General features: G+C 37.8%; 2 protein-coding genes across 10 annotated transcripts in view; one reads left to right on the top strand and one right to left on the bottom strand.

Moving 5' to 3' along the window:
* The window catches only part of MAPK8 (mitogen-activated protein kinase 8), a 182,527-nt gene that overhangs the window by 74,897 nt on the left and 93,221 nt on the right, over nucleotides 1-14,409 (top strand). The window lies entirely within an intron of this gene.
* The window catches only part of FRMPD2 (FERM and PDZ domain containing 2), a 71,614-nt gene that overhangs the window by 17,777 nt on the left and 39,428 nt on the right, over nucleotides 1-14,409 (bottom strand). For 5 of the 9 annotated variants that reach the window (XM_048311890.1, XM_048311887.1, XM_048311885.1 and 2 more), the window contains 12 exons: nucleotides 14,015-14,119; nucleotides 12,988-13,081; nucleotides 12,435-12,520; nucleotides 12,096-12,243; nucleotides 10,814-11,028; nucleotides 9,858-9,956; nucleotides 8,272-8,636; nucleotides 5,603-5,882; nucleotides 4,551-4,709; nucleotides 3,730-3,904; nucleotides 2,448-2,658; nucleotides 1,248-1,285 (listed from right to left, as the gene is read on the bottom strand). In XM_048311890.1, coding sequence (XP_048167847.1) covers nucleotides 1,248-1,285; nucleotides 2,448-2,658; nucleotides 3,730-3,904; nucleotides 4,551-4,709; nucleotides 5,603-5,882; nucleotides 8,272-8,636; nucleotides 9,858-9,956; nucleotides 10,814-11,028; nucleotides 12,096-12,243; nucleotides 12,435-12,520; nucleotides 12,988-13,081; nucleotides 14,015-14,119 — 1,975 coding nt within the window. Of the gene's footprint in view, nucleotides 1-1,247; nucleotides 1,286-2,447; nucleotides 2,659-3,729; nucleotides 3,905-4,550; nucleotides 4,710-5,602; nucleotides 5,883-8,271; nucleotides 8,637-9,857; nucleotides 9,957-10,813; nucleotides 11,029-12,095; nucleotides 12,244-12,434; nucleotides 12,521-12,987; nucleotides 13,082-14,014; nucleotides 14,120-14,409 lie in introns of those variants that run through there. The other 4 variants (XM_048311886.1, XM_048311888.1, XM_048311891.1 and 1 more) reach the window with 4 other exon arrangements.

Here is a 14,409-nt window from a genome sequence, read left to right as displayed (position 1 = left end):
CAGTCATGTTGAGCTTATCATCAACCAACACCCTAAAGTCCTTCTCAGGGCTGCTCTCAATCCATTCTCTGCCCAGCCTGTGTTTGTGCTTGAGATTGCTCTGACCCATGTGCAGGATCTTACACATCTTCTTTTATAGGAGAGGCAGGTAACTGTGCCAGTGTAGAGTTCATAACTCTGTATCAGAGGTGGATCAGGCCTGGTTATCTATCTGAAGATGTCTTGAGAAATCTTGGAATCTGCAAAGCTCACACAAGACTGTGTGAGCAAGATTCTACTGGGATATACATTTGCCGTGCTTTAGTTCTATCGTGTTAACTGAGAGTACACATAACTTTATCCTTATCTTGTAAGAAAATTCCTTCAGTTTATAGAAACAAACACATGGCTATGTGTGGTAAAGTAGGAAATCTGTAACTAACTTGATGTGGAATAAGTTCTTCAGGTAACCATATGCTAGTATTTGAATGAGTGTAGGCATGTGAACAATTGTGGTCCAGGGTTACTTTTGTAGGTCATCTTTGCATGATTTAGAAAAACCCATTGACATATCCATTTAGGTAAATGAAACTGGGGTTAGGGCTGACAATGCGGCCAAATGTGCATTGGAAAGTACTACTTGCATAACTAACACCTTTTATATGTGCTGGCCTAGATGCGATACCTCTCCTTCCTCCTGAGGGTGCAGGTGCAACCTGTGCTTGCTGAGACTCCTTCCACTGCTAGAGCAAATCTGGTCAGGTCTTTGTAGTGCACATGATTACTGAAGTTTTGTATCAGTTAGAGTATCAAATATCTCGCTTGACAGGGATATTTATATTAACTAACAGATATTGGTGCTGCCTGCTTCTGATTTTATATAGTTTATTGATAACAGTTTAAAAAAGTTGTCTAGGTGATGAAGTAGTGGCTGATATTAAATAGTGGCTCAAGAAGTGCTGGAAGACTCCTCAGAGAATAGTTTCAGTCAAAACAGATGTTGAAATATAACCACATAAAATTCCTACTTAATAACAAATTTAAAAAATAGAAACTAAATATGTAATAAATTATTTTTTTACAGAGAACTATACGTTTTATTTCTGTCCTTAAACAGCTACCAAATTTTCTTCAGACCCTTAAAATGGCCATAACAGAAATACTGAATGCCAAGTTACAATCTGTTAATAACTTTTAAATCAATGAATCTATGCTTATTTTCAAAATCAGAAGCAAGTTTTGAACTCAAAAATATTAGCCTTACTTACTATTTTCCTGCTCTATAGGAACCACTGGATTGCCATTTCTGGGGGCAGAAAAAGTGAAATGTGAGCCATTAAGAGCTGCATGCTTTGTAAAGCATATATGAAAATTATTTTTAGAAAGTCAATTGTCTAAATAGTAGTTGGGCTTCTATGATTTTGTTAGTGGTGCTTTCCTAAGGAGAATTTATATCAGTATATGAAAATATTTGACTATAGTGAAACATTTTGTTGAAATGTGTTGGGGAAAAAAATAGGCATGTTAAATCACCTGGCCCAATACAGAACTGCTTTCTGGTACATCTTGAATTCAGCTTTGGTTACCCACTGTATAAAGTGGGAATGCTCTTTTGTAAGTTCCTTTACCCTCTTTCTGTTTGTCTCCTTAGTTTGTCAATTCTGACAATCAGAAGGTGCTGCCTACTAACTTGTACAGCAAGATGTATAATGAGGCAGCAGTTTCTTCTTCTGTTAGATAAGCACAAGTTAATAAAACAATGATAAAAGTTTGAACTATGTTAAGACAGCTGTGACAGCCATTCCGTCACACGCTCTGGTTATGTAACTTAGTTATTCACATGCTTTGGGTTAATATTTTACCATTCCTCTGAGATCTTTGGAAGCTATTTCTGCATCATTCCAGGACCTGTGCTGGTGTGATACCAGACTGTGGAACACAGTTAATCTAGAGTGCAGCCATGAGCTGATGAGCAAAATTCTTTACAGCTGATTATTATTCAGGCCTGGAAAGATTTTCTATTCATGCTGCAGATTAAATGCTGCATTTTCAGTACCTTTCTAAAATGTTTGGCTGTTGGAATTAACTCAGAATTTCCCATCAGAGGTAGTTTCTTGCTTGTAGTTGTGAATCTGAGATTGTAAGGAGAAAGTTGACACTAGTGCTGGAAATTCAAAGATTTTCCCTAGAGAGCAACACATAGGAAAATGGTGCTCAGCCTCACAGTTAAAGGCTTTACATTGGTTTTTGGATGATGAAATTTGAAGAGTTGTCATTTGTGTTGTATGAATCTACTTGTGCTTGCTGCGTTAGTTGAAATTACAAGGAGATAAGATACCTTATGAATGTTATTTATCAGGTTGCAAGACCTTTGAGATAAAGCATTTTTCTGTTTTGTGCCGTCTGACTTGTTGACGTAAAATTTAGAAACCTGCTTCAGCATTAGGATCAAATATGCTCAGATTTACCTTGTGGCTTTGATTTGAACATTCTGGGTGGCAGCTTCACACACTCTCACTGCATCATCCAGGCTAATGCCCTCAGTCCACAGTCCACAGAGGTAAACAATCTGATCTTGTGGCTGTAAGCTGCCTTCCATGCTGGCAGGAGAGCCAGGCACTATCTCTAGCACATAAATACCTTGTAACTTGCTTCCAGCTCCTCCTGTCAGCTTCAAGCCTAGAATAATGCAGAGAAAGCATCTTTTGTGGCAGCATGTTTTGAATTTAACTGTCAGTGACATAAAGTCTAGCGGAATAGATGTGAATCATTGAAATACAGGCTGAACAAATCACTGACATTATAAATAACAGTCTTGCCCCAGTAAGATGGGTGTACAAGCTGGACTGAGTGAAATGCCATTAGATGTTAAAAAAAGTGTGGAAAAACTTAAATAGTGGTGTCCATCTCTATGTTTCAGTGATTGTGTAGTGCTTTATTTCACCTGATGTTCAATAGTCATTGCAATAGGACACTGAGCTGCATAGCAGCAACTCCCTCATTACCAGAACATTTAAACACCTTGCAGTGTTCAGGAATGGAGGCCTATGACAGCTGAGGAGGTGCCTACACAATGCAAATGACATTCAAAGAATCTCTGAACAAACTAGTTCCTACCTGTAAACAGGATGTTGTACCTGAGCAAATATAGCCATACTGTTTCCTGAGCCTACAGTTTTATCTTTGTGCAGTACTCACAACATGCTGCAGAAATACCAAGAACTCAGATTGTAGGGATTTCTTTTATCATTTGTATTGGACAATGTAGATAAAGCCTTGTGTCTGTGGTGAATCAAGGATTCAAGTGGAGAGTTTTTGAATAGCAAACTGTAGTCTCAACCTGTGGGTCATCCTTCTTAAACTTTACCTTTTCTTCAGTTTTTGTCTTTCCCTCCAAATACATATTTATGTGTCTCTGCAGGTAGTAGACATTATTATCCAACTACCCAAGACTTAGTATATCAGCAACATAAAAATATGAGACTGGAAATCTGCCAGAAATTCAGTTAATAGGGTGATAATGCAAAAATCAATTTTCCAACTATCTTCATTAGTCTAGTAAGAGATATTAGTCTTCCCTCTTAGGTGTTGCCCGAAATAAAGCTCTCATTCCTTGGTCATGGGTGATCACGAAGAGCATAAAGGTGTCAAGGTCAGTTTGGATCATGCTGATCCAAGACCACAGTTGCTTATGATTCCTTATGCTGTCATTCCTGTCCATGTACAGCAAGTACAGCATTTACTACACACCTAGCTGTCCATCGGCACCCTTTGTGAGAGTAATTTCAGGAATCTCATCTGGCCTACTTGAGGGACGTGGGTCACTGTCAGCACGACCAACCACAAGGTGCAGATCTGGAGGAGAGCTTTGCAGTAAAGTCAGAACTTCATTGCATGGTAAAGATGTGACATCAATTCCATTCACCTAAATGACAAACCAGTAAAATCATGTCACAGATCTCATTGACCATCATTTACTTCTCCCTCCACTCTGAATTTTGCATATGAACTTAAATTAGTTTTTACTTCCTTTTTATTGCTTTGCTGTGGTATTTAATGTCAGTAAATTCAATAGTTAAGATTGCAGTAATATTTCTTTTTTGAACTTTTATTTTTCTGAATGCAGAGCTTTAATAAAAATAGCTTTTTTTCCCCTTGAAACTCAAGGTCTTGTTGTAAAAAAACAAGGAAGAGCGTCTTAAGCAATACTGAACACAAACATGGCTGAAAAAAAGTTTCATTCTTACATTACAAAGGACATAATTCCTGCATCCTTTGTGTGCACCTATTACCTTATTACATTAATTCAGTTTATGTAATTTAATTGGGAAGGCATTTAATGTCTCACTTCTCTTGCATTGCTCCTAGATTCATGTTATTTGCCTCCTCATACAATCTATTCAGTCTTAAATTTATCCAACTGAGGTCAGCAGAATAAGATTCATTGTATGATTTATTTACATACCTAAAAAGGTCATAAACTGGATGCTACCAAATGAAGAATGCCAAAACTAAATGACATTGATCTGCAAATATTTTCTCCTCTGTATAAACTTCAATAATTACTGTACCATAATGATTCTGTCTCCCCTTCTCAATCTTCCATCAGAAAGGGCAGGATCATTCAAGATTTCATCAACGTACAGGCAGGTGTCCATTTTGTTAAGAACTACAGAGAATCCATAACCATTGTTCTCTGATTTTGTCAAAGTCACAAAGATCTCCATTTCCTGTTAAAACAAGCAGAAGGTATGTCTGATGTAGGCTTTTCTGTTCCTTCATTAACATCTTCCATTATTTTTATATGCAGGAAGGAATCAGATCCTCAGAAGGTACAACAAGGGTATGCAAAAGGTGTTCTGCCGTATCCCAGAATCCTGGAGGTTCACGTGGATTGATTAATAGGGCCTAATAAGGCAGAGAATGCCACCAGGACATGGGATTTGGTCATTTGGAATGTGTAAAGAAAGGCTTGGAGTCCTCTGAGCTGAAAAGCATTGCAATAGCAGGATGCAAAGATTACTGTTGTTACTGCTATTGCTGTCCCACTCAAGAAAGTGCCTGGAGCCAAATTTTGTCCATGGTGCTCTCTAATTAGTAGGAATTCAGAGCTCATTAGTGTCAGTAGGAGTGCAAGATGTTCAGCATTTGGCAGGACTGAGCCTTATATTTGAATAGTAATTAGCACAAGGCTCATAGTTTCTTATCAGGACATTACAGCAATATCACTGTAACAAAGTGATTTTCTGCATGGGCTTGAAACATGGCAGAAAAAACCCAAGTAGCTGACTCCAGTTAATTTTAGAAGCTACTAGAGAGCTTTTAGGCCTTCGTACACTGAAAATAATACTGCAGAATTTTGGAAAGTTAGAGAAATAGTAAGATGTCAAGAAAAAATAAATATCCTTAAGGAAAATGGTTAAGAATTCTGGAGAGCTGGGCATAGTGGAAGGTCTGCTTTATTTGAAGCTTGTGGATATTCAAGAAAGTTAAAAAAAAAAAAAAGTCATGTGGAAATAGCATAGAAAATTAGTTTAAATGAGTGTTTAAGAATGTAACATTCTTAAAATTGTTTCTTTTCCCTTGTATTCTACCTGTTAGTAATTTGGTGCCTATCACATACCTGAGTGCAGTGTTCATTTTCTTCCTTCTCTTCCTCTGGTTCCTCCAAGTCCTCCCATTCGTTGTCACTGTCATGTGTCTCTCTAGCAAGCAGGGGTGATGATGAGGGACCACAAACACGTGGTTGTGGGGTTGCAGTGGTTGCAGAGACTGTCTCAGAGCTTCCTCCTCGTGACATTGAGCTGACAGTGAGATACTCTTCATCAATAGGGGTTAGAGAGAGAGTTTCAGGCATACATTTTGTGTTTGATAGGTCATCATGACTCTTATTAAATACGCGGCTGGAAAAGAAAAAGATTGCAGTGCTGGGGTTTTCCTCCATATGCTTTATTAGATGGCCACTGAAAAGTCTACTGCTTATATATTACCTTATTTTCATTTTAACTGATTTACTAGTTATGATATTGAATTGCTGTCTGAATCCTCCAATGGTAGTATATAAAAAAAACCCGTAATCAATATTTTGCAAAGCTACTTGAAAGATTAAAAAGCTTTCATTATTTATCTTTGCAAAATCTTGCACTCTTTTAACTTTTTAAGGCATTAGTTAGTACTTTGGTTGGTTCTCAAAAACAATAACTGGACAATGCCCAGACTATTAATTATTTCATCTTCCATAAACAAATTAATTAACTTTTCTGGTAAGTGGTATTCACATTAAAATACCACTACATTTTTTATATTAGCATTTGTCTTGAAAAAGGAATGCCAGCCACACTTCTGGCTTCTACAGGTCTTTCCTTGGTAACTGCGCACAGACCACAAACATGAAATATAAAGTGGTTCCTGTTTCTTCATGAAAAGTAGAAGTCCTTACTCCTTTTTGTAAGCTTGCCTTGAAGCATATGAGTTGTCCGAAAGACATTAATGGACTTACTAAATTAATTGAATTTAAATTATTATTGAATCTATTTCACTATATTGCAGACGAAGTATTCAGCACTTCTGATGTTCAAATCCAAACTGTAATCATACATGCTGCGTTTAGTAGTTTTGGCTGTTGCCCTTAATGAACCAACTGTGGCATTGTCTCCCAAAAATTTACCATTAAAGCTTGTAAAAATGCTGGAAACACTTTTTTTTTTTTTTTAAAGTATGTTTTGTTCATATCAATCCTTATTGAAATACTGCTAAACCGCATTCATCTTAAAAACACTTAAAATGGCATGTTCATATCTAAGTCAGCCAGGATCTTTTGCTCTTTGATAGAAGTGAACTGTCCATCATCTCCTAAGCAAATATAGACAACTAAAATGAAAACAAATTGCACATCCTATATGAAATCACAGATCTCCATAAAATTCATATCAGAAAATTTATACATTTGCATGAAATGTTTTGAGCAATCGGAAGAAATTTCTTCATTAATCAAAAGGAAGACCTTTATTAATGCCTATTTCCTTCTGGGGATTTTTTATGGTTTTAGCTGGAAAGATTTAAATTGAGATTATGTTTAAAATACTGTTTAAAATGCATGCCATCTTAAACTTCTCTGGCTGCTTTTTAAAAACACAAAAGCTTATACTAAATGATACTGAAAGTGTATCAAACAAAAACATTTATTTCAGAACTTCCTCCTTGGGAAGAATCCAAAACTTTTCTTGGAATTGATATTTTCCCACAATAAACATAGTTTTGTTGAATCTGTATTATCTCTTGGCAAATATGTTTGCTGCAGACATATTTCGGCTGGTTTTACTCTCAGAAGTAAAGAAGCAGATAATTAAGCGGGAACTTCATTCATGAATTGAGTGCAGCTTCTCCACTCAACAAAGAGAAGCTAAAATTATGAATTGCCATTATGATCCCACTTGACTTGCAGTGTCAGGTAGTGCTGTCACTTCCCAAAGACTGGAATGTGTGTCTGGGGCTGTGCTTGATGAGTGTCAAAAGTAACAAAATTATTTCAAGTGACTGTGTGAAGAAATAGAAATTAGTTTCTCAGTAAAATTACTAAAGCTGCAAGTTAAAGGCCGCTAGGAGACTTTTAATTTGTCTTTGCATCAATTTTTTCTGTTCTGATAATTTATAATTTTTTTGCTCTGGGAAAGATGATGAAAATGGAATGGATTGTCTTCTGTGTGACAGTGTCTGATGTATCCAAAAGAGTGTAAGAGGAGACTGAGTCCATTTGCATTATACTTTATTGTATAATTCCTCTGGCTCAGCGGTTCTCTTGGCTTCTAAAGACCAGAAAACAGAAAATAAGGGTTTTTTTCCCTCCTTGATCACAGTTTGTCTTCTGAGGGTTTTTTTATTTCCTATGAAAACATTTGAAATTAAAAGATCACACAATAAGAAAAACTTATGGTGCCTATTTAAGTTAACTCTGAAACAAATTGGAAGTAAAAGATCATACAATCAAGAAAAAAGTACTTGTTTCCTATTTAGTTGAACAAGACTCTTCCCACTGATTTCAAATGGCAACCAGCTTCAGCTGAACAGCATAAATTATTACAGTGGTGCAGAACTCTTACAAGTATCTTGCAATGCAGACATATGCAAAATTCTAATAAGATGAGAGTAAATAGGGAAGGCAGATTAGGTGAGTCAGAATAAGATGATAAAATAAAATCTTCACTAATTAGGCGTGATTAGAACCTAAGTGATTCACTTTCAAAATTCTACGAGTCAAAAGAAGGCTGCAGAACAGATTTCAGTATTCCCTACCTTTTGGCCTGTCCTAATTCACAAGGTGAGTAGCAGTTCTGCTTCACTTCTTCCTCTAGGGAGTGGAAGACTTCAGAAGTGGAAGCTTCTTGACGAATCTTCCAAAGATGCTTATAGAAACTCTCTCTGGAAGTTGGGAGTTTCTGTATGGGTTTCTCTTGAAACTCAGCTTCCTGCTCTTCATAAGCTGAGCTGTCATCCTCAGGAGGCTCACTGAAATCTTCTCCCAGTGGAGAATCGAGGCAGTCTTCGAGGTCTGGAGAGGTGCTACTTCCCTCACTGGTAGATTGATCCATACTGTTTCCTGCCTCTGTGCTGCCTGGCGTTTCTGCCACAAAGTCCTTAATTGGAGATGGTGCTGGAGTCTATGAAAATAACAGAAAGGTTAGTGGAACTCCTTTTTAATCTCCTATCTTTGCTCCTTCAAGAGAAAAATATTTTGAAAACTCAGTATTAATAAGCTTCTGAATGGGAAAATATCAAATGGTAGCTGGAAGAGAGGAGAAAAAATAGGAGGTACTCTCTCACCAAATAACTCTTTTTTCTTTATGCTTATTTTTCATGTTCTACAAGAGTGCCGGATCACTTTTCCCAATGAATTATTTCCTAGAGGTTCTTTTTTATTATTTCTGTTCATATCATGCCTCGATTTTGTGTCTATATTCTCTTCATTCCATAGAAGTAATTTCCAGACTTGACTCCCATGCCACTGACCATAGAAATCAGCCAAGGGCCCACTGCAGCAGAGCAGCAGGAGTCAGTTTGTTATCTGGAGGTGGTTCTGACTGTCATTTCTGTCTGCCTGTGGGTGGCTATAAATCCTAGTGGGACAGGCACCATGAGTGGGCCATTCAGAATGGAACAAGAGTAGTACAAATGCATATTCATTATAAGAGTACTTGTCATGTGTCCATGAGATGTGTTCAAGAAGCAGCAGTAATAATGCTAGCACATCTAATGTTTTAGTGTCTGCAGTGTCTACGGTTTGGTTGGGGTTTTTATTGTTTGTTTGGTTTTGGTGGGTTTTTTTGTTGTTGTTTGTTTTTTCATTTTGGTTTTTTTTGTTGGTTTTGTTTGGTTTTTTGTGTTTTGTTTTTCCCCCTGCAGATTCTGCTAACCATTAATAAGAACTTGAAAAAACAGTTGAAACCATTATTTCATTTTTTTAACTTCATTAAGAGGTAGTCTGGATAGGAAAAGTTCTTTATTTTCTTCTCACTTTGGGGAGTTACAGTACCTGCATCTGAGAATATCTGCAGTTTCTGGCTGAGGATCTGGTAGAGCATTTTTAGAAGCACCACTAGAAGAGGTGCTTGGGTATGTGCTGTTTCGCTCCAATGACAGTACAGCGACTCAAAAGTTGTTGGACTGGGATAAGTGTTTCACATCTGCCAGATTTATATTATTTTGGTTGCTAAAGAAATATCAGTTGAACTCTACAGGTTGAATTGAAACCAGGAAGGGAAAGCAATGGAATAGAGGGCCTTGAAAACAGGGAAGGTTGCCTTGTTCAAGACTGGATAGAACACGTAGCAGGGTCTTTCCAGGTTTACAGAAGCGAGTTTCTATGAGAAGCTTTGCCTTACCAGAGCAATCTGCTCTATTTCTGGAAGAACACCTTTTGGTGGTCTGCAAAGTAGCAGTGTAACTTCTCGAGGAGCTCCTCTCAACAAATGCAGGACATCCTAAACAGAAAGGAGGAATATTTTATTTCTGATGGAACACAGTTTGTCATACATGTCATTTTACCAACTGAGATAGAGAAAATTTTTATTGTGAATGCTACATTTCTCATGTTTGGGCCTCTCAGCAGTGTCTGAGTAGTCACCACTGAAGTATTGTTATGTAAGTGGACCATAGTTTATATGTGAACATGTATCTAAAGTAAACTCAGTTCTGTTTAGAAACTTCTGTTTCACCAACAGACACATAGGTTTAGGTTAATTAATTTTCTTTTCTTGAAGAAAACAGAATTTTCAGGCAAATTCATTCAAACCACATGTGGCAGTAACACATCCTTGGTCAATTATTTCAGCATAGCTCCCCAAACTGCCATATTCCAATGAAAAAAATAAATCCACATGTAGGCCATTACCATTTAATTTCTTCATTGAGTATAGAATTTCTCATTCCAGGTTAAAAACTTACACAGGACTTACTACTCTTGGTAGAAATTTGAATCTGGGGCATTATATTTAGCATGACATTACAAAGCACAAATGACCACAGGGGGAAAATTGTTCCAAAATTGTTCATGCATAACAGCAACAAAGATTCCAACTAATTAACAACTGGTGTGCATCTAACAATAGAACTCATACATTAGTGGTAGAAACTTATAAATTAAATAGCAGAAGAAATTCTCTGTCAGAATTAATTTAGAAAGGAAATTCTACATAGGATTTCCAGAGCAGAATCCTACATAGAAATCAGATTAATTATATGCAAGTTCTGCCTCCCTCTGGTGATAATTAAGTTTAAATGCATTGTCTTTATTAATCTGTTACCCATATGGAACCCCAGTAATAATACTTCCTGCTACCTGATACAGGAGCCCATGGAGAGGTTTCCCATTCACAGCTAAAATGACGTCTCCAACTTCAATTTCTCCATTCTCTTCAGCTGGCTGCCCTGGAAACAGTCTTTTGATCCTAACAATAGCTCCTCCAAGGTGTTCGCAAGCATCTCCTTCCATCTGCAGAACACTAAATCCAAGGCCTCCAGAATTCTTGGTTAATTTCACTTCAAATGTATTGTCTGCTCAAAGCAAAGATTGGAAAAAAAATGGGAACCATGACATATGTACCTCCTAAGGAGCTGATATAAACGATACTCTCAAAATACCTTTTCCCTGCATGCTGCAGAGGTAGATCTGCTGATAGTAATGTCAAAAGAAGGTTTAGGCGTTCCTTTATCTTACATAAGTCTTTGAAATCTCGCAAGCAGAATAGGGAAAACTGGAATCTATTTCACCATGTGTTCACAGTCTGGTACAAGCCCATAAAGGAAAAAGCTTTTGTACCAACATGAAGAGATTCACATGCTATCTTTTTCTGACATCCTTCTGTAAGTGTTGCAGAGATTTGACTATTCTGCATCTTCCTGTTGTTAGTTTAGGTCCTGCACTAACCGGCATAAGCTAGAATTGGAGCTCCTGCTCTCTCCAGTCAAGAATGAGAGATCAGGCCTCTCCCAAACACCATGCTTGTAGCTGAATTCCAGTGTAGAGGAGTAACTGCCCCGTGGAAAAGTATGGTTCAGACTCAGTGTTTATGAGGCAACCTTCAGTAAAAGATACAGCATTTATTTGTTGGCTAAATTCTGTGGAAGTGATCTCTAAATCTTCTGCTTTTAAGAAATTAAGTGATGGCAGTCTCCAGTTCACTCCAGCTTCATCACTGTCACAGCATCAGCAGTTGTGCTGGTGAGGCTCTCTCTGGGTAACAGCCTGGCCACATCCACAGAGCTGCTTCCTGCCCGAGAGTGCTGTGGAGTACAGACAGGAGTGTCCCCTTGCCAACCCAATCTCACAAAGGCTGAGAGATTATACTGCAGTATTTGTGATCATACTACATATTGAGATCATACTGCAGCATTTATGCCTAGGATAAACTCAGCTATACCTACCCACTATAACTCTATGTACATCAGAAATATTTTGTTCAGAATTGATTTTTGATAATGTCATTAATATTGAATATTATAATTTTATTCAGTATAGAGCTTTTTCCGTCCAACCCACAGAAATCTCATAGAATTATTTTCATGCATTCCTTTCCTGCACATTGTAGGAAGTCACCCTGAGTTCCTTCTTTATCACTTACCATCTGTCAAAAAGCAGCAGGCCTTGGTACCATCTGTGAGGGATGTTGCCACAGAAACAACAGCACACTGGTCCTCCTTTTTGTCATTAGCAGTCAGACATGGCTCTGCCAGTTGGTAGTTTCCCCTTTCTAAAACCAGGCTGGCAATCTAAAACCATGATGAACAGGTTCCAGTTACACAGTACACAGTGAGTCCTAAGTCTTTGTACTTTTCTGTTTAGAGGGAAGGGGTTGGAACAGAGCAGGGGCAGTTCTTTAGGCTAAGCTTGGCTACTGTGCTTCATACTAAGTCCAGTTTAGTCTACTGCGTATCCTATTGATCTCTGCTGTTGTACAAACCTGGCCAGATTTCTTAAGGTGTTCCACAGCCTGTTTGTGTGTGATGCCACAGAGGCTGATGCCATCTACTTCTAGAAGACGATCACCTGAGGTAAAAACAACCAACAAACAAAGAACATCAAGTTGCTTTGATGGTTCAGAGGGTGTAAACCTTGAGGCTGCCCACGTTACTATAGGTCTTCATGCTTATATGTGTCAAATTAATATTAATTCATAGGAAAGCAATACTGCTCGCTGTACAGCATTCTATAACTAGCAGCTAAAACATTCCAGGGTATTCTGAAAGTAAAAGCAGTGATAGCCTCTGGTTATCACAACAACAATAATGTCAGAGTCACTAGCCTGATGGCAGCTACAGAGAGTAACTCTACAATGTTGGTATGAGGCTTCTGGTTTCTCAGTGGAATCCCTACATGTAGTACAGGGACAGGCTGAACAATGATGGACCGTATATTACATTTCACAGTTGTAAGACCTCCAATCCCAAATGTGTTTCATTGTCCACACTAACACTGAGTTCTACAGCGCAGAGTTTTATTGCCAGACATGTTACCTATCTTTATTTGTCCGTCCTTATCTGCTGGCCCCCCGGGAATAATTGACTTCACATATATCCCACCATGACGCACACTGGTGTTAATTCCACCCTGCAAAATATGCCCACAGATTAGAGTCTTCATATATTCTTCCCGTGGTAAAAATCACAGCAACTTACACATGCATTACAAAGTAACTGCTCCAGAAATCACTTTTTTCTTTAAATGTTGGAAAAAATGGAAAGAGGATATTACTCACAAACCCCATCTAGTTAGAATATACCTCCATATGCAGTAATCTTCCTTTATTTTCTCAGGAAAATGCAATGTATTTCTGTGTGACTATATAAAATATTTACTAAACGTTCATAAATTTTTCCCTATGCTCACATAAGATGATCTTGCATCTTTCAATTATTCTCTAGCCCAGCTTCTAAGCTGTGCAATATCCATTCTGCAATTACTAATCTTTCAGACAATATATAAAGCATGGACCTGAACTTGGGCACTCCAAGAAATTCCAGATTAAACTAAGAATCATGTTCTGTCCATCTACATCCCTGGCCAAATTTAGATGAAGAAAACATCCCTTAATTTCTTCAGCAGGCAATGAAATGGCTGTTGCTTCCCATTCCATTTCAGCAACAACCATAAAGACATCTCAGCCTGGAGGGGTAAATTCAACTTAAATAACTAGGAGAAGGAGTTATTACTCAAATGTGGCAGACAGTTTTCACTGCTGCCTTCTCTAGTCCTCCCTGACCAAACTCCTCTTTCTTGTAGATCTTGTTCTCAAACTGAGTAAGGACAAAAAGGGTTTGTACTGCCACATGCTTTGTGCCAGGACACCTCTTCCACAGATTGTGTGGGTAAGAACCAGGGAATGAGCAGAGGCAGTACTTCATGCATGCTAAGTCAATCAATTGAACACTTTGGTTTTAAGTGTGCCATGCTAACAGTTTCTGTTATCAGCCTATCTTCTGTCTTGTTCTCAGTCATGTAACAATTTGACAGACACAATGAAAGATTAAAAGTAACACTTGCAGTCACGCTGATTCCAAAAGTCCCATCTTCTTTAACAAGATCCACCGTGTAGATTTCCTTTGAGTTGATTTCTGATGGAGATGGTAAGTGGGAAGAATCAGGTGCCTGTCTCAAAAATAAAAACTTTAATGAGATTACAGCATCCCAGTTTAAAAAGAAAGGGGTGAAAAGGAAGTTAAAAATAAAAGAAGACAGAATTTCCAGAAGATGTAAAGGGTTTGATCCTGCTGTCACAGTAAACCTGGAGTGATACCATTTATATCCCTGATATTATTTGAAGCTTATGCTAATGCTACTCAAAATGCAATCTGTTTACTGCACATAACCTGAGTTTATATAGGGAGGATGTCTAAAAGTAGGAAATTAGACACAAAATGTTCTGTGACTGGTTTGAA

The sequence above is a fragment of the Corvus hawaiiensis genome, chromosome 8 (assembly GCF_020740725.1).
Source record: "Corvus hawaiiensis isolate bCorHaw1 chromosome 8, bCorHaw1.pri.cur, whole genome shotgun sequence".
Taxonomy (NCBI): Eukaryota; Metazoa; Chordata; class Aves; order Passeriformes; family Corvidae; genus Corvus; species Corvus hawaiiensis.
This window is presented reverse-complemented; position numbering and strand designations above follow the sequence as displayed.